The sequence below is a fragment of the Manduca sexta genome, chromosome 7, assembly GCF_014839805.1.
Source record: "Manduca sexta isolate Smith_Timp_Sample1 chromosome 7, JHU_Msex_v1.0, whole genome shotgun sequence".
In the NCBI taxonomy this organism is placed as follows: Eukaryota; Metazoa; Arthropoda; class Insecta; order Lepidoptera; family Sphingidae; genus Manduca; species Manduca sexta.
Genome location: NC_051121.1, coordinates 6,535,696 through 6,560,975, shown reverse-complemented (window position 1 = coordinate 6,560,975; position 25,280 = coordinate 6,535,696). Strand labels below are relative to the sequence as shown.

General features: G+C 33.9%; 2 protein-coding genes across 5 annotated transcripts in view; both read right to left on the bottom strand.

The window, feature by feature from the left end:
* The window catches only part of LOC115447172 (E3 ubiquitin-protein ligase UBR1), a 44,926-nt gene extending 26,231 nt beyond the window's left edge, over window positions 1-18,695 (bottom strand). For 2 of the 4 annotated variants that reach the window (XM_037447550.1, XM_037447548.1), the window contains exons 1-2: window positions 18,323-18,695; window positions 12,156-12,257 (exon numbers count right to left, since the gene is read on the bottom strand). In XM_037447550.1, the coding sequence (XP_037303447.1) occupies window positions 12,156-12,244 (89 nt within the window). In that variant the 5' untranslated portion in view covers window positions 12,245-12,257; window positions 18,323-18,695. Of the gene's footprint in view, window positions 1-7,145; window positions 7,697-12,155; window positions 12,258-18,322 lie in introns of those variants that run through there. The other 2 variants (XM_037447547.1, XM_037447549.1) reach the window with 1 other exon arrangement.
* Window positions 18,696-22,521: 3,826 nt separating this feature from the next.
* LOC115450960 (protein arginine methyltransferase NDUFAF7 homolog, mitochondrial) lies at window positions 22,522-25,112 on the bottom strand. Its single transcript, XM_030179136.2, has 6 exons — window positions 24,615-25,112; window positions 24,302-24,442; window positions 23,898-24,017; window positions 23,310-23,570; window positions 22,980-23,171; window positions 22,522-22,758 (listed from the first exon to the last, which is right to left on the bottom strand). The coding sequence occupies exons 1-6, from the start codon at window positions 25,032-25,034 to the stop codon at window positions 22,579-22,581; spliced, it is 1,314 nt and encodes a 437-aa protein (XP_030034996.2). The 5' UTR covers window positions 25,035-25,112; the 3' UTR covers window positions 22,522-22,578.
* Between the last annotated feature and the right edge of the window lie 168 nt (window positions 25,113-25,280).

The window sequence follows — 25,280 nt, the reverse complement described above, 5'->3', positions numbered from 1 at the left end:
GTGACTCATAATGTTATTTAAGACTAACTTTTGCCCGCAGCTCTGACTGCGTAAAAGTTTTCTTCGGATTAATAGCCTATAGCATTCAAAAGATACATAGCTTCCTATTAGTGAAAAATAAAAATCAAAATCAGTTCAGTTGTTCCAGAGATTAGCCCCTACGGATCCACAAACTCATTTTATAACACTAGTGTAGATAGACGTTAAGTTCTTTTTATATATTCTTAAATAAATACCCAGATTCGATAATATCTTACTTCTGGACATTTCAAGCACAACGACCTCATAAGAAGGACGAGATAGCCATCTGTTGCCATTACTGTGCAATCCTAAACATTCGGTGATTTCAAAACTCTAACTGGCCATGATAAATTAAATTTCAATATTCAACCGACAAAATACGTTGCAATAATGTAGCGGGGAACCGAATCCGGGAACACGAGTTTATTGGCACGAAAGCAATACGTCGAGTCTCGATGTCTAACAAAAATAATTTTAACTTCTACGCTACCTATCATTCTTATCCATAACTTGAGTCAAAATTACGTACCTTTAAACTTTACGTTATTTTAATCACGCTCACATGATTAGAGGGCACGCAGAGGTCCCCGTCTAGACGAACCCTTTTATTATTACTACCTACATAGTGTAAAACGTTCACTGAATAAATGATAGCCGCTAATAACATGCTATGTCTATGAATTCATTAAAATACTTTTACTTTTTTTTCTACGAAGTCTGGTATGCCTTGCATTATCTGTTTATTTTTTTATGCAATTTGTCATATTAGTTCTATAATATTGATAAAGTGACACTCTCATTCATGGGACAAACTGTCGTGTCTTCACGCGTGCCTACATTTATGGCATGCGTGTACTCATAAAAAACGAAAACTCCATTCGTTTTTTACTGTATAAATGAAAATTTAATATTCATTAATCAAAGTAGCAGATTTAACCATATCTCCCTTTTCAATAAGTTTTACACACACAAATATAATATATATTCTACAAATAATACTTTTATTCTATGTAAGAAATAATGCATAACAACAACGATGTGACGTTTCGCTAGACTAGACTTTACGTTATCAACTACAATAGCAATAAGTAAGCCTCCATTAAATTTTCCTGACGATGTCACCTGCTTTACTCATAAATTTAGGTGACCTCATTGTCTTGCACACGATGAAAGTGGATGTTTCAGAGACTTTCGATACATAGTTTTTTATCTTTTTTACGTACGCCCTAAACTGCCCTTTCGATTATTTTTATCATCTCCATCCAATGGTTGTCTGGTAGAGATCGCCTCGAGCGATAAGACCGCCATTTGTACCACCAATGTATTCTTTTCCACCGTCTGTATACAAATTTGTCTTCTTTTTGTTTTTTTTTTTACGTTTTTGGTGTACAAAAGTTTTAAATAAAATAAAATAAATAAATACTTTTAAAAATACAAATAACCGATACAGAAATACATCTACAATGTATGCACTGAAGAAACTCGACATGACCGACCTATCTGAAGAAGAGCAGGAGTAATATCTAATTCTATAAAATCGATTTACAGTTTCATCTCGCCCATGTTGATTAAAACATCACACCACTTCGCTTTGTGAGAGATCTCGGGAACCACATGCATTATTAATACACGTCGTGCCCTTGTCTCCTGTGTTCCAGTCGTTGTCGTTTAGTTTGCAGTCACAATATCGCAGTCAACAATATCGTAGATGCTTTGTTTACAGAGTGGTGACCTAAAAAAACATCTCTCTTTTTTATGACTTAAAGTTGAATGGTAGCGATGAACACAAAGGGAGAAGAGGGCACATCATTTATATTAATCGAAACCAATAGGTATCAAAAAAGCGGCGATAGCCTAGTGTGTGTGGAACGGACTGCCAAGACAAGTGTTTGCAGGTTCAAATCCCGAGGGTACTCATCTCTAACTTTTCTAAAATTATGTATTCTTTGTGAATTATCGTTTGCTTTAACAGTGAAGGAAAACACCGTGAGGAAACCTGCATACCTTTTTTTTTTTTTTTTTTTGGTTTCGCGGAGAAAGTCCCTTATTACTACCGCCCAGCCTTCGTGGGGGGTGACTGAGCGGTTATGCTGGGGTAGCCGTGCCTTACGGCGAATAGTTCTTTATAGGAATTTTGAAGTTGAGTGAAGTCTACCAACCCGCACTAGGCCAGCGTGGTGGACTAAGGCCTAATCCCTCTCAGTAGTTACTACTACTGAGGAAGACCGTGCCCAACAGCGGGACTGTATAAAATACACGGCAGATATTATATTATTATTATTATAATGGTTATCAAAACTACATAAGAAACAGTCAATTACGAATTATGAAAAACTACCTGATTAATGATTGCGCAATCATATATTACATTTCTAATGGACACGATATTAGGTGGTCCCTAATTGATTTTAAAACTGGTGTGATCATTGACGGTTTGATTAACTAGTTATCACTCGTGGATTTACTCGCTAAAAAGGTCCCCAGGATATTGAAGAATAGATCTAAAGCAGTGTATCAAGATGAAAGATTACCATTATTTAAGATACATAGCTTTCTATTAGAGAAAGAATAATATTTTTAGAATAGGGAGAATTCGTAATATGGGAGGTTATATGGGATATTCAAAATGACAAACTGTTATCTCTGCATAATATTGTGATAGCTTTTGACCGTGGCTTTGCTCGCATGATAAAGTTTCTCTGGGATAAATATTTTCCTGGTATATAAAGCCTACCGCAAACAGAAGTAATGTAGCTATTTAGTGAAAGTAATTTCGAGATCAGCTGAGTAGCTCCAGACAGTAGCCACTAATCACTAAAAACCTACAAATTTTTGCTCTTTATAATATTAGTATAGATATAATAATAGCAATATACAAAATCTTGATAAATAAGTACGAAACACGAGAAATAAGCTAAATACGTGATCTCAAAAATCTTTATAGCCGAAGAGACTAAACAAAACCTGTCCAGGAAAATCGAAGAAAGTTAGTGAAGAAAAAAAAAGGTCCACAGACAAAGTCAAGCCAGCGATCAATTGCCGTAAGTACAGAACTGTTGAATCGTTAAGTGCCCTTTATTACGTCCTAGAATAGCGCATAGAAATCGATATCGGCGAGGACAATTGTTATTTCACTCATATCTCCACTTCGTGAAAGTTTTGTAAATACGATGACGCAATTGTTGATATTTCAAAGCATCTGTGGTGTTATGGAAAAGTTGTAAAATATATTTCAAATCTGTGTGCTGTCGTATCAAATATGCTATGCTATAGAGAATATATTATGTAGGTGGATGTTGGGCGCATAGATTAGTAAGGAACTGTAGAACGATCTAGACAATAGTTTAAATATTTACTACGTTTACAAGTCACATGGCCGATTGCTTTCAGACCATTTAGATGATGAATTTTTAAGTATTTTCTTAGTGAAATTACGTTGTATAAGATATTCGTGTGCACAATTTCACGATTCTAGATGTACTGTGACAGCTGCGCGTTGTCTATCAGTGTTAAAAAAGTTATTAAATGGAAAATATGCTTGAACCAATTCTAATATTATATGACCAATTGGTATAAGACTTTAGGAAATACCTATAATAAACCTACCTTAGAAGAACAAAGAGTGTATTTCACAACATTTTTCAACACAAACAAGGAAGAAACTGACTTTTATTTTTGTATGAATCAATGACAAGAACAGAAATCGTATTGTTTTAATAACAACATATTTTGCATTTGGCCAGCATTTCAATCGAAAGTAACGTTTACACTTTACTATGAGTCAACGCCGTAAACGGAGTCAATTAGTCACGCATGCCTCTCACATCTCATTACAAGGCGTGCAAAACTGATTATACACAGACGTCCATTGTGCAGATACAATTACTATATGTATCGCGTTTCTATAGTAGAAAGTTGATAAGACAGAATTAAGCTTTTCTAATAGTAAGTGATAACCAGAAAGAAAGACAAAGCGAAAGAAGAATCTAAGGGGGTTATCGATATTATGAAGAAAGTGATTATGGCTTTTATTATGATTTGGATTTTTATCAGGACTGACTGACATCATCTCCATAACCAGCATTGTCTATGTATGATCATCGAACACTGGAGACATTTATGTATAGAAGGCAGTGGCGGAGGGTGCAATTTTTCAAAAGGTAACCCGATGCAAAAAAAATTGCCTTAGGTAACATATCACGGCCAATTTAACAAAAAAACGAATATAAAGACAAACGTAAATAAACCTGAAAGGGAAGCCGGTAGGAATCAGGTTACACGGACTCTTCGCCACTGATAGAAGGTATATCTGACAGCTTCTAACGGTTTGGTCTAGAAATCTTTTGGGAAGGTATATGTGTAGCACTTGACTTCCAAAGACTGAAAAAAGAGAAGGTATATCTTGAACATAACCTTCTCTTGAACTGAAGTTGGGCACTTAACCAATTAGATTACAGAAACTAACCCTTTCTAGTAAAACAACGAAGACCAGAGTACACTTATGCGACAAAAATCCCCGGGGATTTAAACCCCCAGTGATGAGATTTTCCAGCAACAAGCATATCACAAATAGTACGCGAAAAACTGGCATTAAACACACGAAAAACCTAAAGATAACCAGCGCCAGACCTAATCCACATACGACGTAAACATATTAGCCGAATTTTTTCTGTTGGATTAAAAATAAAAGAGTGCATACTTTTAGCTCAGCCTAAATATTGAACATAAATTATGAAGATATATAGAGTTCTTCTAGCGTTATTAGATAATAAATAATAATATCAGCCTTGTATTTTATACTGTCCAACTGCTGGGCACAGGCCTCCTCTACTATTGAAATGGATAAGGCCTTAGTCCACCACGCTGGCCTAGTGCGGTTTGGTAGACTACACTCAAAATTCTTATAAAGAACTTTTAAGGTATGGAGGTTTTCTCATGATGTTTTTTTTCACCGTTTAAGTTATTCACAAAGAATACACACATGTTTTTAGAAAAGTCAAGCGGCGATAGCCTAGTTCGCAATGGAACGGTTTCGGTTCAGACACCCATGAGCACACACCGCTATTAGACAATTTATAATAATTGTAGTCACAGAGGGTGGTATCACTTAGAAAATTTTAAGTTCTGAATTTATTTAGCTATCACATCTCCGAAGGTAGCACGATGTCATAACCGTAACCAGCTTTTACCATTCAACCAATAACTACAACTTAAAACTGTACCTACTTTTTATAGCAAATAGAAGAGATACATCACGACACAATTATGCACATCTACAAAATACTAAAACTACTACCAATCATGACGACACTTCCAAATCCCTTGAATTTTGTCAAAAAGTTGCAAACTGCTAACTCTACAATATCAAAACAACAATACCCTAATCAAATAAAAAAAAATCCTACGCACTCGCGTGTCTGACAAAGCTAGCAATTCATATCGACGAAACGGGATCCACCCAAAAGTTTCAGATACACAGACAGGCAGAAATTGACTTTCACCCTTTGACATTAGGTACGCTTTTTGTTCGTGGTGTTTTGTGCACGAGACACTGGCAAAGAGCCATAAAGGTGAACACGAAACGACACGTCATCATGCAAGAGCTACCTGGTCTCTAATGAAGGCCTTGGGGTCGACATTGAGCCAGCACGGAGGTCGGCTATCACACCGAAACGTAACATAAGCGACTTATAAAGAGTTAAAGTTTATTAGTATAGTAATAATCTCTGGAAAAATGAATCCGATTCCGAAAATTAATTATCTTATAGAATAGTACATTATCCCATGAGTATATTAGAGTACTCTTTATGCCAAGAATGAACTTCAACGCAAGCGAAATCTAGTATACATTTTGTGAGCAAAATAGATACCAAAGTTATCTTAAACATATAGCAATCGACTTGAGATTTTGCTGATAGACCACACACCTTAATGTGGTTGCTCTGACCATTCCCCGAATAACCAAACTTTGCCAAATCAAGTACACGTGATATAGTAACACCATTATATTAATACAGACGGAAGTAACGTATAATATACAATGGGTAGAAATCAAATTTAGCTGCGTATAACGTCACAACAGCGTCACACGAGCACGACCTTACTAATAAACATACAATAACCAAACAAAGTCATATCGAATTCTAAATTTGTCCTCTGTAAACGTGAAAGATAAATACAAATTAATTCAATTGCTTTTACTTTATAACGTTTTTCTTTGATAAATCAAATTGTAGTCGTTCAAGAGGTTTTAACCGATGATTCAGAAGGACAATAAAATTTCTTTTTAATCGTAATAATTATTTACTATCTTATCAATTTGAAATTATTTTTTTATAAAATTTCCTCTTTATAGATTCGGTGTAAATTGCGCCACATTGTATCAAATTAAGCATTACTAAGCAAAGTATCAGCGACTATACACAAACACGAGATTGAAGCAATTCAAAATAATATTTAAAATAGATTCATTAAAACATGGTTCCGTTAACGTAGTCATAATCTAGAAAAGTATAAAAACGTTTATTTGTTTGACCTTTTGGCTTAGATTATTATCATGCTAGAATAAATCACATAAACTACGGTACGGATGTTTAAAGTGATTCGTCGTTGGTACAATCGTAGGTTATATTTATACAGTGAAATAAAGTAGTCGCATGAAAGCCTGGGCAGCGCACGCGCAATAATAAAAATTATTTTCAGTTTTATTCTCGTACTTATTCACGGAACGATCGAGGTTTCTAGAACGCGTTTGCTGTACCTTTATTAATAAAATTTTACACATGATCAGTTTTATCATCTCGAAACATCTTAAGGCATGCGCGAATTTGGGGCGTACCAATGTATATTTAATTTGCTGTGACGTACAGAACGACTAAACATTTGCTAATATGTCGCGTCTACAGAACGAATAACAATAAATCTAAGAGTGAGGTGAATATAAACAAAATCAGAGTGAATTCTTCCGCAAATATTGCTTAAAGCATCCCCACTCAGATAATTGAATGGAAAAACAATTAGCTTAATTATTAATACCACTATTGCACCCCGAGTTAACATCTGGCAATGGTAGTAGAATTATTGGACTCATACGTAATATATCAAAATGGTATACTAATGCTTACTTAAAACTTTCCAAGGGCAGCGCATGACCACCCTGCGAAGTCCCAGCCTCCTTGTTCTCGCGGTCGCAACAGAACAGCGTCAGAAAATCGCTTATAAACATTCCGAACGCATATAAAATTAAGCCGTTACGAACGAAATGGTCCAACTAGACCACTAAAATGTGTGACCTCGTAAACACTAACATTTTTAGTAAATCCGTTGATTTACTTTCCCGTAGAGAACAAGGTTTCGCGGATAATGTCTTAGTTCCGTATATAATCACAAGTATTAGGGATCGATATGTTTATCTGGAGATTTGCTGCATCGTCATTGTAGAAGCGTCTAAAGTTTTCTCATATTATAAAACACAATCATTTAAACGATTTTTTACAACGAATAAACACCTTTATCAACCCTTTAATTTATTTTTTGTCACAACACACGTCAATGATGTAAATATTTTTACTGCTTTAGACTGATCTAGAAATCCGTTCACGAGTAAAAGAACTGCACTAAATAAAAAAATCATAAATGGTATGCGCTTAGTAAAATCTTGTCAATAAGTGAGGATGTTGTTTATATAGCTTCGTGTTACCTACGCGTTGATAAGGGCTTTATCTATACAATTAGAACTAGAATGTCCGACACTGATAAACCTACAGTTACTCTCGGACAGACATGACATACAGTTATGATGCAGTTGATTAGATGATCGATTGAACGTAGTGAATCTTAGAAAGTCGTATATACAGATACTAGCTTCCGCTCGCAGCTTCGCCCGCGTGGATTTCGGACTTCAAAAATGGAGGAGGTGCTCAATTTGTCGGGATGTTTTTTAATGTATGGTGGTATGCAGGTGGTCCGATTGTCCGGTCAGGGTCTGATGATGGGATCCTGGCGAAATCGAAGGAAGCTTATAGCATGATTCAGTATTCACGCGTGATGGCTTATTATTAGCGTATTTCATGTATAACTTTGGTGTTTCTATACCGATTTCTATGATTCTTTTTTATGGAATATTTAATAATAATGTTAACTTTTTAAATTAGGGATGACTGAGAGTGTTATAAACGTAAGAGTAGACAAATATAATGAGAAAGCTTCGAACTGCTAAGCTATCGGGAGTTACACGTGTTATTGTGAGTCAACCATAAAAGATAGACATATGCTGTCGTGGGATATTTTTTACATAATTTTAAGGAGAACATTTCCGTCATACATGATTTCTGCGTAGCTTTAACCATTAAGGTTGCACACGCGACGGAAGCTTAAAAATGGAGTAACTTCTCCCGTTTTCCCAACATTTCCCTTCACTGCTCTGCTCCTATTAATTGTAGCGTAATGAAAAGTATACTATAACCAGCACAGGAGTATGACAAATAATTGTACCAAGTTTCGTTAAAATCCGTCGAGTAGTTTTTGTTTCTATAACGGTTATACAGACAGACAGACAGACAAAAATTTTACTAATTGCATTTTTGGCATCAGTATCGATCCCTAATCACCCCCTGATAGTTATTTTGGAAATATATTTCATGTACAGAATTGATCTCTCTACAGATTTATTATAAGTATAGATAGATAGAAGATATAGATGACGACGGATAATAAGAAAGCGAAGAATAAAACATGACGAACTCAGGTAAAGTGGGATAAGGGTAGCGAGGTGATGGTAAAAATCTATGCCTACTAATATATAGAATTAAATAGATTCTTTCGGAAACTGTTGCTTTAATTCTGACAATGTTTCTACTAATATAATAATACTTTTGTCTCACGAACAAACGTTTCGAACGGATCCATGTAGCCGGGTACTTATGAACTTGATGACCAGTTCTAAGAAGACGGTCCCACAAAAGATAAAGTGACGATTACCCAGGTATGCGGTTTGCTCGTCTCGTCATTTAATTGTATTCAAAGAATATTATGCCAATTTCTACAATAAAACTTTCCCGCCCTCACATCCACCACCGCAAAACTGTAAGCCAGCATCGACAGTGGCACGCATTTTATGACACCGAGCGGTGACGCTCGACGAGCACTAATTAGTCCACAAAGAAATTAATAAATTAGAAGTATAGGGAGGAGTTGGTAATATATTTTTTCCACACCCCTCCATAGCAAAGCGGGAAACAAAATTATGATATCTGCCAATGTCTGTTTAATCTCTGCCGACCCTTGGATTACAAACTGTACCATCGAACTTTAGCACGAACCGTGTTAGATTGAAATTATGTTTGGCGACCCATTTGATAATATGCCAACTGAACGCAGACGAGTTACCGATCCACAGAAATACCGATACATTATAATTATGAACGTTCCACACATCAATTCTAACTTAAATGTGTTTAATTCCGAACACTATATGAGACAGATTTATTGTGTAGTATATGGAAATAATCAGGTCGCTTGTGAAACTAGAAATGAAGTCTAATAAATTCTTAAACCAAGTGTTTACATGTTATAAATTCTCAGCATGATCAGACCATCTTCAAAAGCTGTTGACGTTTAGCAGATAGTCAAATGACCAATGGGGCATTCCACGTGAAGCGGGCACGAAAAAAAACTCGATGTCTCAGATTTTCGTAATATTTGATTATGTTATACCTGTATATGTCCTCGATCCAGATACAAAATATTATTAAAGTATAAAGCCTGGTTAGCGAGTAAAAGGACTTTGAAGTTTTGACTGGCCGGCTGGTATACGCCACTTCGAATCCAATTATCAAGTTTTTAAATGTTACAATAAAATAAATAAAGCAATGAAATAAATACTTCATTTAATGAGCTTTTTTATTGTATTTTTAAAATTGAAAAATGATTTTTTCTTTGAAAAAAATGTGTTTGAAAGTTTCAAACTTGAATTTCACAAAGTTGGCATATTTATATATTTTTTATTTTTTTTCTAAAAATAGCTACTATTGTATAGATAATCCCTGCGAAGTTTCATAATGGGCTGAGAAGTAGTTTAGGAGCTAGACCGATTACAGTGCCGAAGCGCGGCGGTCGCCAAAAAGAGCGAAGTAGTAAAAACTTTCAATTAAACTAAATACTTTCGATCAGAGTATTTTATCATGTTTTGCATCGCGCTAACGATTCAATTACATCTGATTATAATATAAAAAAATATATTTATATTACTGACGGTGCACAACAACATTTTAAAAAGATTTAATTGTATTAACTTGTTATATTTCAAACAGGATTGTGGTAAAGATGCAGAATTTCATTTTCGTGCCACTTCACATGGCAGAAGGGCAATTTGACGGTCTCGGTGATAACCTAAAACGCCTGGAGACACAAGCTAGTTTACATAACGCATCAAACAAAGCCATCACGATACCCGACTGCTTATACATATAGGCTAGAACATCAATGCCACAAACTCATATTTATTATTACTACTACTATTTATTATTATTATTCATATATATTTTAATGTTTCAAACTTGTATTTCACAAAATTGGCATATTTATATAATAACTTTTTCTACTAAAATAGCCAATATTGTATATAGATTATCCTTGCCAAGTTTCAAATGTTGTTGTGCACCGTCAGTAATATAAATATGTTTTTTAATATTATAATCAGATGTAATTGAATCGTTAGCGCGATGCAAAACATGATAAAATAGTCTGATCGAAAGTATTTAGTTTAATTGAAAGTTTTACTACTTCGCTCTTTCTGGCGACCGCCGCGCTTCGGCACTGTAATCGGTCTAGCTCTAAACTACTTCTCAGCCCATTATGAAACTTCGCAGGGGTTATCTATACAATAGTAGCTATTTTTAGAAAAAAATAAAAATATATAAATATGCCAACTTTGTGAAATTCAAGTTTGAAACTTTCAAACACATTTTTTTCAAAGAAAAAAAATCATTTTTCAATTTCCAAAAATACAATAAAAAAGCTCATTAAATGAATTATTTATTTCATTGCTTTATTTATTTTATTGTAACATTTAAAAACTTGATAATTGGATTCGAAGTGGCATATACCAGCCGGCCAGTCAAAACTTCAAAGTCCTTTTACTCGCTAACCAGGCTTTATACTTTAATAATATTTTGTATCTGAATCGAGGATATATACAGGTATAACATAATCAAATATTACGAAAATCTGAGACCTCGAGTTTTTTTTCGTGCCCGCTTCACGTGGAATGCCCCCAATCTAAGATCCTGCTCACTGAGAATTCGTAATATCTGCTTTGCCTTTTGAAACCTAAGCGTAATAATAATACTGAAGCATATACTATTTGAAAAATACTCAACATGATTCAATTAAATCTGGAACATCACCCAACAAAATGAAACTCAAATTCATTAAAACACATATCGCTTCCACAAACGACGGACAGAAAAGTGAAAACTGATTTCAAAATATAGATCAAGGCGACAACTGAGCAAATGCGTTTGTTCTCTATAACGCGTAACGTATAGAAAACACGATAAGAAACGAATGTCACAGCCTCAGTAAAATTACAATGTTAACATTTTTGTCGCGCGTGTAAAATCAACAGCTCATAACAAAGTTGAAATTAATGCTAGACAAGCTTTTGCCAGCGGCTCTGCCCGTGTGATAACATTAATTCGGGATAAATATTTTCCCGGGATAAAAGTAGCCTTTGGCAATCAGTAATAATAAAGCTTCCTATTAGTAAAAGAATTTTCTAAATCGGTTTAGTTGTTCTAGAGATTATCCCCTACAAAAAAAAAAAAAGTTAAAAACTTTTCTTTATAATATTAGTGTTAGATGTGAAGACCTCACACTACTTTACGACTGATGTTATTTATTTACCTCACCTCTCCTCTAAACCTGTTGCTATCCTATAATTTAAAAACAGCTACGATTGATCAATACATCGTTCCAAAATATTAACCTGTCTAGTCTATTTGGGGTCCCAAAGTTCTGGATAAGGTTACCAGGTCTAATCGCAAGACAAATAATGCTTGCATGATTAATTCCATAATATAAAATTAAGTTTAATTTCGCCAGTCTAAGTTCAAAGTATGTTGTGTAGTTGGTACCTGTCGGCCGGGATCATGTCAGCGGCGTCGTCTTCCATGGAGTCGTCGCCAACCTCCACCTCCAACTGGACCGGCGGCGGAGAGCTCATCTCCACAAATCACCTGCAACAAACATTTGGTTAAAAACGAATATAGGTAATGTAATAATCCAAATATATTTTTATCGTAACAAAAACAAGACAATTGGTAACATGAATATCATTAAGATAAATAATACCAAAAGAATGTGGATGACAGATTTATAGAAATGAATAGGAATTAGCGAAGTGACAGGAGTGTTTTGGAATTCTGAAATCCCACTATCAACAGCAAGCTCTCAATTAGAGTTAGTTTTCTGAGAGACTCTACCCTAGTCCGGGACCCATTCATTCTGCAGGCAAATCAACGTTACTCTACCAATTACTCAAAACTAAAAACCAAACTGCAATTTTATAACTCGCGTTTAAAACCACTCGATAAGTGCAAACAACAGCCGTCGTCATAACAAATCAATCGTTGTTTTGACTATGTCGTAGCGCCCAACATGACTCCGATATTAAAGAGATAAGATACCGTCAGTCTAGCCAATTTCACGGTTGTGTCATGACAACCAACGTACATTATTTTGTTTGCTATCTAAAATGAGGACAGAGTGACTGCTAATATCGCCGTAATATGGTTTATTTGAAATTCAACCAGAGCTGTGCGGTTATTAATTTTGGGACGAGGAGAATTATACCGTTTTATTGTATCTCATCTCTGATGAACATTTGAAAAAGTCGACGCATACGAAAACACATTAACTATTTATTTAAACACATAATAATATTAAGCATAATACACAATATGAACGATGTATCATTATAACGCCAAACTATGCTGAGTGCTAACGTTGGACCTCTTTGATGTATGATATTCACTTGCGATTTGACATGTGACTAATATATCTGGAAGGATAAAAGGAAAATGTTTCCTATATTATGAAAAGGTATTGTAATCAACCAACACAATGGTAGTACTATATATAATAAATAAGAGATTTGCCGATATAAAGTACGTAAAAGCTATAAAATTTTACATGTACTACTAGTTAACATCTTTTGTAAATATTCGAAAATTCACTCCTATTCATGCGACATCAAACGGATGAAATATTCCTTATACACCAGTTTAAGGAATATTATTTACGTATTTTCAATTACAGGAAAACCATAAAAAATAGAAATCACACTAACGGTAGTTTAAGAGAACCGCAACGATGAATAAAGACAAGAAAATGCGATTATAAACTGTTCTAGCCTTTTAACATAAGGCATAAATTTAGGTGACGTCGCTTTACCTGAGTTACATTAACAAAATTTGCCTTCCTGGTAGATGACATAAACAAAGGTAAGGTCAAATTTATGGCAAATTCCACCCGTCCTATTTTAATGAACGATTTCTATAATGGTTCAAAATGTAATGTTTCTTCTACTATTCCCGAAGATAGTTATTTAAATGTAATTATTGTTCCGTTTTTATGTCATTGACTAAATTGCTATTTGTTACTATACTTATGTCACAAAAATATTACAAATAATAACACGATTTTCGGCATAGTTGTAATCTGTATACACAGCAATACACGTTAAAATTTCATCTGAACGGGTTCTAAATCACATACAGATAATTTCTTGACAATGATAATGATACGAAAACGTGGCCCGTATTACGTTATTGCGACAAAAAAACAATAATCAAATGTCAACAATGTTAATGCCCTGGGTATTGTTAACAAAATTATATGTTTACAACACTAGGACCTTTCGAATATAATATAATTCATCTTATTGTGATTAAGTCCAGTTTACTTTACTTTTTTATGATAATATTATATCTCTGGAGAATACGAAAAGCGAAAGGTCTATGACATCTTAATATACATCAAGTTTGTTTATGTATAACTTGATGACGCGCCGCTGGTTTTATAGTTGCTAAGCTACTGATAACTTTTCTGAGAAGCGACTAAATGTGGCATGGCAATGGGGGCTGCTCAATCCAATTTTAACGACTCCAAAGTCGACAATGGGGATGGTCGGTCTCCAACTGTCGTATACACCTAAGGCGTTCTTTATCGTTCGGGGAAGTCTTTTCGTTTAGAAAGGGTCCGCAATGCGCTATCGCGCAGGCATGATTCCAAGCAGCTATCTTTGTAGAACAGTATACCCGGCCACCCTATACGCGCCGAAAGCCATCGCTAGTTTGGTTGCTATGCCAGTGTAAGTTGTACATAGGGCCAGGGACTCGGTTCAACGGTCGATCAACCGCTGTATTCTCCCGAGTGGCAACATTGGGCCGTAAGGCCGGTGAAACCAACATATCCGTTGCACTCACCTCCCAGTGGAGATAGCGATACTCCGTGCCAAAAAAGAAAGATGTTAGGTCTCATAATGTCCAGTAATATCACTGCTTTTTGCCAACTTGTAAACGCATTCAGAAGGTGTCATAACATGTACAGAGCTGTTACAACCATCAAGGAATTCAGACAAGGAAAAGTCGTTATATATACTTGATTTCCGTTAAGTCCGGAATTCCCATTCTAAGTGGCTTGTACCTTTTTGATTAGGGATTTCATAAACAAACTATAATATTGTCATGGGTAGAATATACATCCAATGGTTATTGATTTCTGCTTACAGCCGAAACAGAACTTCAAACAAATCATTCGTATCAAAATATCGAATCAAATTATTCGTATCCAAAAAGGTTATTCTGATCGGTCCATTCGCGATCAACCTTACGATAGCGATTGGGATCATTTATTGACATCGGCTATAAGGCTGCCTCGAAATTAACCGCGCCTTGACTTTTTGTATAGAATTACTTTTTCCCGCGACTGACGGAGCGCTGCCGTCCCGCTGCAGCCGTAAATTTAAGCGCGCCCTTATACTATATGAATCTCCGCTTGTTTTCCTAAGCACACGTTGTTTTAAGGACTTACTGATACCTTGTTATAAATGCGCGCGCATTTTAAGTGTGTATACAATAACAGAATGTTTCCAACATTATAGAAACCGGTGGAAATGAAAAGCGTTCATGAATTTGCAGGCGCTATTTATAATTATTCTGAACCAATCATGGTAGATAGGTTAAAATAAAATTGGTACTTTAAATTATAAAGTACCTCGCCGCCAAGCCCAGGCGCAATCATTTAGTGAGTAAAGGAATCGAACCCGAGGCATCTCGTTTTACCTAATAGTATAGTTGCATATTAACATTGTTGTGATTACATACAATTAGTTTTCCTGGCGTATTTATTTCGCCAAAATCAATAGAAATGTCATGGAATGATATCATTGCCTCAATAGACAAAATATATCAATTAATTAAAGTATCATTGTGTATGATTTAAATTAATTCATTGTGCCAATATTTTAGATAACAACTTGTGATAACCTAAAAAAACTCATATACATATTCACCATAAATTAACAACTGGTCATTTACGACCAGACAAGATTTTTTTAAATTATATAATTTTAATGTCATACATTTTGTCTTTTTATCAATTTAAAATAAACCTCGAAAAAAGGATGACATTCATAACAATAAGCTACTCATAAATACTCTAACCATAGATAAAAAATGGTAAGATAAAAAAATAATTTACAAGCCTTAATACATTTTCAGTCAAAAATACATTCACACACACCATATTCCCACTAAGTTACAAAGTGTTAAAAAATAAAACTAAAACCCACATTTTTTATGAGAAATATTATTCATGGATAATTTTTTGCATAATTTTAGTAGTGGTCAAAATTAATAGGTGGTGTCATTTATTAACACAATATCAAAACTACTGTGTGTGTTTGGATATTTACATTAAAATTACTTTATATAATGTTCAGTCAATATATAAATTCGTATAACTTGTACAATATTGCAGAATACAAGAAGTATTTAAATTTAACTTGATATTGATTTCAAATTACTTATAGTATGCATACTCAGCATTGTGATCTTCCTGTTTTGCCTCAAAAATTCTAAAAATAAGGATAAATGAGCATAGAAAAAATACTTTCAGAGCTACATTTCTCAATTTAATGTTATTTTATACACTGTATATGCCCTCCATTAATGTATAATATAAATCTTTATTTTCAAAACATTATATATTTTTTGGCATAAAATTCTAAGACTTGAATATTGTGCCTAATATCTATTATGTAGTGATATATTTGACACTGATTAAGTCATTGTATAAAAAATTGTTTAGTATTAAATGTATATGAATATAATATATAATATATGACTAATTATAATACTAGAAACACAGCATATATTATAGATATCTAACCTTCATATTCTGGTATCCATCCAAAGCTCTTATGTTCTATACAACTCAAGTATTCTAAGTGTAATAAAACAACTACAAACAACTTGTTTGAAAGTGAAAGTGTAATTGAAAAATTACTTTAGGTTTCATGTTTTGCAAGCCACTTAGAAAGACATTCTTTAATTGCTAAAACTCATCATTGACTTTCATTAAATAAATTGAATCCATGATGAATTAGAAACATTATTAGATTTCTATTAGAAACCTAGAAGAAAATGATTTCAGTTTTATAAGCAAAAGTTCCAAAAAATATTGCCTTATAGAAAAACAACAAAAAGTTGATTTTTAGGATTTATTTTATAATGGAAAGGAAAAGATTTATTGAGAATTTAGTTGAAAAAAAAATGAGAATTCCATAAATAGTCAATAGGGAAGTGTATTTATAATGATCAATGACATGTTGACAGTTGGCAGAGTAATTAACTTAAGCAACATATTTTTGCAACATTGAGCCTTATACATATTTACACATTTTTTTTTAATTTTTTGGATATTTTTGTATCACAAATGTAAGATGAATCAATTAACCCTCAAACTGTCAATGTAATACAATGTCTATTTGTACCCCCAGGAATCACTGTTCAATCACGGTAGTACTCCAATTTGACAAATGATGAGCCCTGGGTAATTACTCAGCGTTTTGAGACTTAAAATCAAATGTTTTAGGATGACGCGATCAGTGCTTTATTCCTGTTGTTACCTTTTATGGTTAGTAGCGTTAGTTGCCGTCAGGCTAGTAACACATACTGTTTTATTCAATTAAAAATTTATTTGGACTTAAACTAATGGATCAATGATGAAAGAGATTATTTGAACCCTTTCAATGACAAAATTAAGAAAAAAAAATACATCCTGATTTGATATTAATATGATAATATTGCAAATTACATGCATTAAATTAGCAACAGATGTAAATTGATGACTAAATATTTTATGAGATGTTACTTGCAGCTTAACCCATGTAAAGCGTTTTCTCCCTACAAAAGTCTCTATATCTCCATAGCGTTCTATAGTGGCACCAGTACAAAGCTGGCATCTTTTTTATCAGTCTTTAATTTAAAGTGCCAGCTAGGCTAAGCAAAAAAAACACAAATATATGAAGACAATGTTCCATTTAAAGGATGAATCAATTCCAAATATAAAATTCATATATAAAGCTTAATTATTTTAGTTTGTAGTGGCTCTTAAAGTCAGTTTTACTTTTTGTTAATGAGTTTTTTTATACACCAAAATTTGCCATCCCATGTTTATTTAAATTAAGGGCTCACATACACCAATTATTATTATATCAGGATGCCAAATAATAGATGTAGAATATGTTTTACTAGAATACTATATATATCTCTATGTAAAATGCATATAAAACATATTCATACACTATACTAAATTATCATAAAGTAAAATTTAAATATATTATGTAAGAAACAGCGGCAGATGACACCTTCTAATGTGGCTTCTTTGGATCTATTTTAAAAAATAAGGTCTTATTAATTAAAAACACCCTTTTTCAATCTTATTTGAAAAAGTACGCAAACTACCCAAGGGCGCAGTTGGACGTCATGGTTTGTCTAAGCTATTATCGTGGATCCTAAACCTTCTCGTAGTATGCTCGGCTATGTGCAATAATTACTTCCGCATTTCCTATAAACAACGCGCTACCTATCTGTATAGAACGTTACTTGCAATTTTCACGTCAAATTGAAAAGTAAAATCTAACGATTCATTTGCGACACAAAAACATCGCAACAAGCGCAATTATTGCACGCGCGACAGATTTCAGCGTAACAAAAGAAAATTAAACTACCATTACCTTCACAAGTCGATGTGTAAAATCATGCAACCAAAACGGCAATCTGCACCAACCAGCGAATCTAGTGTTCAATTAATTAATTATCTGATATCGCACACATCACAAATTTCCAATAAAGCAAATTTTCTCTGGCACGATTCCACAAAAATTTTGACGTTTCATCACAGAGCAATGAACAGTAAAAAATATTTTCACACAACACACATAAGTTCCGCCGCTACCTAGCGATGGATTAATGAATCGCAGATATTTATAGAATTCAGTAGCATATGCAATATAAATAGTGTTTTTATCCTTTTTAGAAACAATAAAAACAAAAAATATGCAAATCCGTTAGACGGACGATCGACTGTGTGGCTAGAGATTTCAATTTTTATCGGAAGTTGGGTGATGAGGTTTATCGGTTTTTAACTTATTATGCCAATACCGATTTTTAAAAAATATATTTATGGAAATCATTGAAAAACACAAAAAAGTAATTAGAACTGTTTGTTATTACTTGAATTTTTATTATTCAATTTTGCCTCTATAAATAAACATTTTCGGATTTTGAATATTTTTTAATAATGGTAATAATATTATGCTCTCTCAAATATCGGAATTTTAGTTTATTGGGCTCCATAGAGTAAGTAATATACTACGTAAGAAGAGGCGGCACTTAGTACATTGAATTTGAGCTCACGCACACATACGTGAGCCCAGTAGAGTTATATTTTGTACCAATATTACGCAGAAAAATGACACGCAAGGCTGCCAACTTACTATAAATCTGCTCGTTTCTAGGGACGTTCCTTATGTAATCGATATTATCGATAATTTTGTATCAACAGATTTATATCGATAAAAATTGCTGACCATAAATCTTACACTGGTATAAATTATGATTGAATTTAGAATATTAAAAATAAAACGTCCACAATTTTTAATAATTCCCTTTATTTAATTAGAAAATACACAATATTATCACGTGAATTTCTTATGTATAAATTGTATAATGTTTAGGTCTCCTACTTAGAAATTCATAACACTCCAGTTTTCCGTTATTTATTTCCAATTTTATATGGAAATTGTCAAATTCGATACCTTACATATATGATCTTTTTCCGCCCAATCAACAATTACTATGATACAATTATTGCAAGGGCAAATTCATCGATTTCGCACGTGCCTTTTTGATTAGGTTACTAAGCATAAAATTGAAACTCCATAATCTAGAGTATTCTCTTCAACGACTACCTGAGTTTGTAAATTTGAATTAAATATACATCACTTTTATGTAATGTTTTAAATCATAATATAAATTTTCTGTTACCGGTGTGGATCAAGTGGATACTTAGCCATAAATATGTTTGACTTTAGGTACTTTTGTATGCCACAAACTTCACATTTTTATACACATTAATTCTTTTCCCCATTCTCGCACACAAAATAAATAAACTACACAAAAGGGGACCGGCCTATGCTTGATTTTGTACACTATTCTATATGTAATGGTTAATAATACGAAAAAGAAGCACTCCTGCGAAAACTGCATAACAATTGGTTAAAAAATGAGCGAGTAATTCATATTTAAAATATTGTAATGTGCAGAAGTGGGCGCGATGTGGGGATATCGCTTCATCTCTTTTTTTCGCACGCGTCGTAATTCCCGATGACGTCACATGTGGATATTTCGTCTCTTTTCTGTTTCTTGTTAATTACCCCTTCCACCGAAATTCAAAGACTTATAACTTGTTGATTTTTTACCGGATTTTAATAATTCCTTCTGTGTTGTAATTTATATTATGTAAATATTTGATAATAGTAAAGAACAAAAATGAGTCCGGTACCCTAATGTAAACAGAGTTAGAGTCAATATCTCGGAATAATAAGAATCACTATCTCGTAACACACACTACACAAATTCCTTCAAGAAGAAATATACACGAAACGGAAAAGCTGGCTCAACTCAACATATTCGACATAAAACTTAACTTATTATTGAACATAATCGCAATTATACAATTTTTTTGCAAATAAACTTCAACAATGACAAATCTACCGTCAACAATGGCGGCAAATTATCAACTATCATGGTAGCCAACATGCTTTAATTTTTTTTTGGATTATTATGTTGGTACAAGATGTTACGATGAGACGTCCTTTTGTCAACCAAAACTAAACTCTATGTAACGGCATTAAGTTATATAATCATTCATCATTACACAAAATGTTCTAAGTGTCCACCCCCTGTTGGGCTCTGGGAATGAGGACTGAGGAAATTGTAAATATATACTTTTTGGATGTGGTTAGTGGATAGAAATGTTACTATGAACTATTAAAGTACTAATAGTTGCTAGTTGTTCCCATGAATATTAAGTACAGGCCCACGTTTCTAGAGCTTATTTTTTTACTTAAAATAACTTTACCACTCAAATTCTGAACTCATTTTATTATATTTTTTAATTATTCTAAGCTCAGCGACTGATGTTACAGTCAGACACAACAGTTGCTAAATAAATTCAAAACTTCAAATCACGTTATAACTTCGTCTGTAGCAGCAGATTGTTTTTCTTTACTAAAATAAAAAGTGGCTACAAAATCAATACATAGTATAAAACAAAGTCGCTTTCTCTGTCCCTATGTATGCTTAAATTTTTAAAACTAGATTTGATGCGGTTTTTTTTAATAGATAGAGTGATTCAAGAGGAAGGTTTATATGTATAATAATAACATCCATTAAATAGTGGAGAAATACTGTTATTTTGTTATGTTATACCCGTGCGAAGCCGGGGCGGGTCGCTAGTATAGTATACTAGCTTTTGTCCGCGGCTCCGCCCGCGTTATAAAGTTTTTCAGGCTAAAGTTTTCCGTTATAAAAGTAGTAGTTTCCCGGGAGCCTATGTTCTTCCCAGGGTCTCAAACTGTCTCCATACCAAATTTCATCTTAATACGTTGGGTAGTTTTTGAGTTTAACACGTTCAGGCAGACAGATGCAGCGGGGGACTTTGTTTTATAATATATTTTTGTAGAACTTTTTAAGAGGAACAATCCCGTCATACATCATTGTTGTGTAACTTTAACCGTTTACGCAGCGCAGGCAACGGAAGCTCTCAAAACTAATAATTTTCCCCGTTTTTGCAACATGTTTCATTACTGCCCCGCTCCTATTGGTCATAACGTGATGATATATAGCCTATAGCACTCCAGGAACAAAGGGCTATCCAACACAAAAAGATTTTTTCAGTTCAAACCGGTAGTTCCTGAGATTAGCCATTACTCTCCGCTCCTATTGGCCATAGCGTGATGATATATAGCCTATAGCGGTCCACAAATAAAGGGCTATCCAACACAAAACGAATTTTTCAGTTGAAACCGTAAGTTCCTGAGATTAGCCATTACTGCTCCGCTCCTATTGGTCATAGCGTGATGATATATAACTTTGAGCACTCCACAAACAAAGGACTATTCAACACAAAAAGAATTTTTCAGTTCGAATCGGTAGTTCCTGAGATTAGCCATTACTGCTCCGCTCCTATTGGGTATAGCGTGATGATATATAGCCTATAGCATTCCACGAACTAAGTACTATCCAACGCAAAAGATTTTTTCAGTTTGGACCGGTAGTTCCTGAGATTAGCCATTACTGCTCCGCTCCTATTGGGTATAGCGTGATGATATATAGCCTATAGCACTCCACGAACAAAGGGCTATCCAACGCAAAAAGAATTTTTCAGTTTGGACCGGTAGTTCCTGAGATTAGCTATTACTGCTCCGCTCCTATGGGGTATAGCGTGATGATATATAGCCTATAGCATTCCACGAACTAAGTACTATCCAACGCAAAAAGAATTTTTCAGTTTGGACCGGTAGTTCCTGAGATTAGCTATTACTGCTCCGCTCCTATGGGGTATAGCGTGATGATATATAGCCTATAGCATTCCACGAACTAAGTACTATCCAACGCAAAAAGAATTTTTCAGTTTGGATCGGTAGTTCCTGAGATCAGCCATTACTGCTCCGCTCCTATTGGGTATAGCGTGATGATATATAGCCTATAGCACTCCACGAACAAAGGGCTATCCAATGCAAAAAGAATTTTTCGGATTGGACCGGTAGTTCCTGAGATTAGCGCGTTCAAACAAACAAACAAACAAACAAACAAACTCTTCAGCTTTATATAATAGTATAGATATAGATAATATAAAAATAATAAAATGTGAAGTTGCAAATATCTATAGTTTTTATTTCTATAAAAATAGAACACATTTTATATCTTATGATTTGGTGGTAGAAAATCCAAGGGGCGGATATTTGTCGAGTATCTCAGCCATTGACGACGGGTAAAATGCCATAAACTTAAATCTCTCTCCCATTTTTTTCGGATCTACAAGCATTTCATAAGCACTTTTGATTTTTTCTTTATCCTCTTCAGTTTTAGCATTATCCATTAGGACCTATAAATGTATTTGTTTCAAATTAATATAATGGATTTACACTAATATAAACATAAATATTGGATTTAATTTTAAAAATTAGTTTAAGTTAATTAAACTAATTAGAAACTATGAATCTGATTTAAGTCTAAAATTAGTTCTTCATATTCAATAGGTAAAAATTCAATTTTGATACATAAGGATACAATAACTGATTAAAATAGATTTATTTATTACATTACCTGTAACCTTAATTCAGCCTGGCATCTTTCCAAGAACTCTTTCTGCTTAACAGGTCCTACAACTAAAGCAAAGTTCTCAGCTCCAGGAGATTTCGATGCTGCTATCCTGAGTTGGGAAAAGTCTACATCAGCTGTAAGGTCACTGGCCCCCGGGTTCTCAAGTGGGTCTACCAGTTGGTGTTTGTGGAAAGCCTGAAAAATTTAATGTTTATATCCTTATATGAAGAATAATATCACATTGTGTAACACCAAGTACTAAAATGATTTACGAAATTATAAAAAACATTCAATAATTTATTAAAATTACAAACAAATATAAAATATACACACCCTGAAAGTGTCGCCTTTTTCACCCTCATGACCATAGTCAGCTATCAATGCTAAGCCTCCAAACTCATCCACTCTCTGGGCTAACTGCCTGGCCACTCCTAGACCTCGTGCACTGATCTCGAGCTCAGTCCTGTCTCCTGAATCCAATGGAGGCCTCACCAACATCTTAACTGACTGTGTTTCCTCACCAGATATTCTATAGTATAACTTATTATTTTTATCTAGATCTATCAAGAGTTCCCGCCAACCTTTGTCAGTTTTCTGAAATAGAATAGAGATATTCATCGAATATTCAAATGTGCAACTAATGCATTTGTTATTGGGCTTATATACAGCTCCATGATAGCATAAGTAGCCAACATATCACCCTAAGAAAAAACAAAATTTTATATGTTTAGCAATATCTATTGTCTATATATTGTCTATTTAAATAGATTGATTGCAAAACCTGAGGCTAAAGATCTTGTTGGTACTGTAATACATAGTAAGTCATGATATAAAGAGACAACAGTTTTTATTTATGTTAACATAATATTTATGGCCAAACCATACTTTTGATAAGGAACCATAATATATTAACTCACTTACTTCAAATTTGTGTATAGGAAGTACATCGAAGAACTCATGTGCAATGTACCAGGAGAATGCATTGGGTACTTTCTTCAAATCATTGTACCAATATACCTTGATGCCACTTACTGTTTCTCCCTGAAATTGACATACAAAAACCTTTGTCATTTTGATAAGAGACCAATATAAATAAACTCTAAACATATTATTACTTGTAATATTATTTGTAACTTCCAAAGATTTTGTACTACAGCCTAGCATGTATTATTAAATATTCTGAGATTGTTTTTACTATTATCCAAATATTCTAAAGTATAAAGACATGCTATTACTCATGTGGTGGTAATTTAAAAACCATAATGTTAAAATCTTATAACAATAAAGAAAATGAAATATACATATATCAATACAATGAATACTACCTCATGGTTGTGGGGCATATCAATATCAACTGGTCTATGAGACATACATAATCTGTTGGCTTGTATAGCTTGCATTGTTGTCGAGATCTCCACAAGGTGCAAACTGACATCAGATCCTTTATAACCCAGGCGATTTAAAACCTGTAAATATTTTTATTTAAATGATTGTCATTCAAATGTTTTTCATATAATAACTCAATTACGTCTTGGCATTATTATTATTATAAATGTAAATTTAATACTATGAAAACACTGAGAGCAATAAAATTGAGTTTCTAAAGTAATATACTGTATTTAAAAAAATAAAAATTACCCTTAAAACATCTAACAATAACGTGCCTTTTCCAGGCCCCAGTTCTACAATCTGCAAGGGCTTGCTAGGTCCCATTTTCTGAGTCTCAGCACAAAACCAAATCGCTAGTATTTCACCAAAAAGTTGAGTGATTTCAGGAGACGTCACGAAGTCACCGCTTTCGCCTATAACTTCCTTTTTCATGTAATAACCTTCAGTAGGATTTGTAATGACTATGTGCATGTATTCAGCCACAGTGATTGGCCCGTTAAGTCGTATTTTCTCTTTAATAATATCCATTATACTTGGCGCAGAAGCCGGCGAAGGCATTTTCAAAGTTTTGGGATCAGGTCGTTTTATCGTTTTGTAAGCATATCCTCTCGCAACCATCGATGGTAAAACTAGCCTATTACACATTCTAAACACTAAACTAGAATTCATTTTTAAATTATTAGGTTATATTCGCTTTCAATGCAATTTTATTTCATTTTCAAAATTATCTACTGTCATTACCAGCTGTTTTTTTTTTTTTATATAATTCGTCCTTAGAGGACAGGCTATAGTATTACGACCATACTGCCTAGTCTTACGTATATTACTAGCTGTTTCTTGACATGGCCAAAGAGAATACAAATACTACGTAAGAGACATGGCAAAGAAGACGGTGTAGTGCTGTATATGATTTGC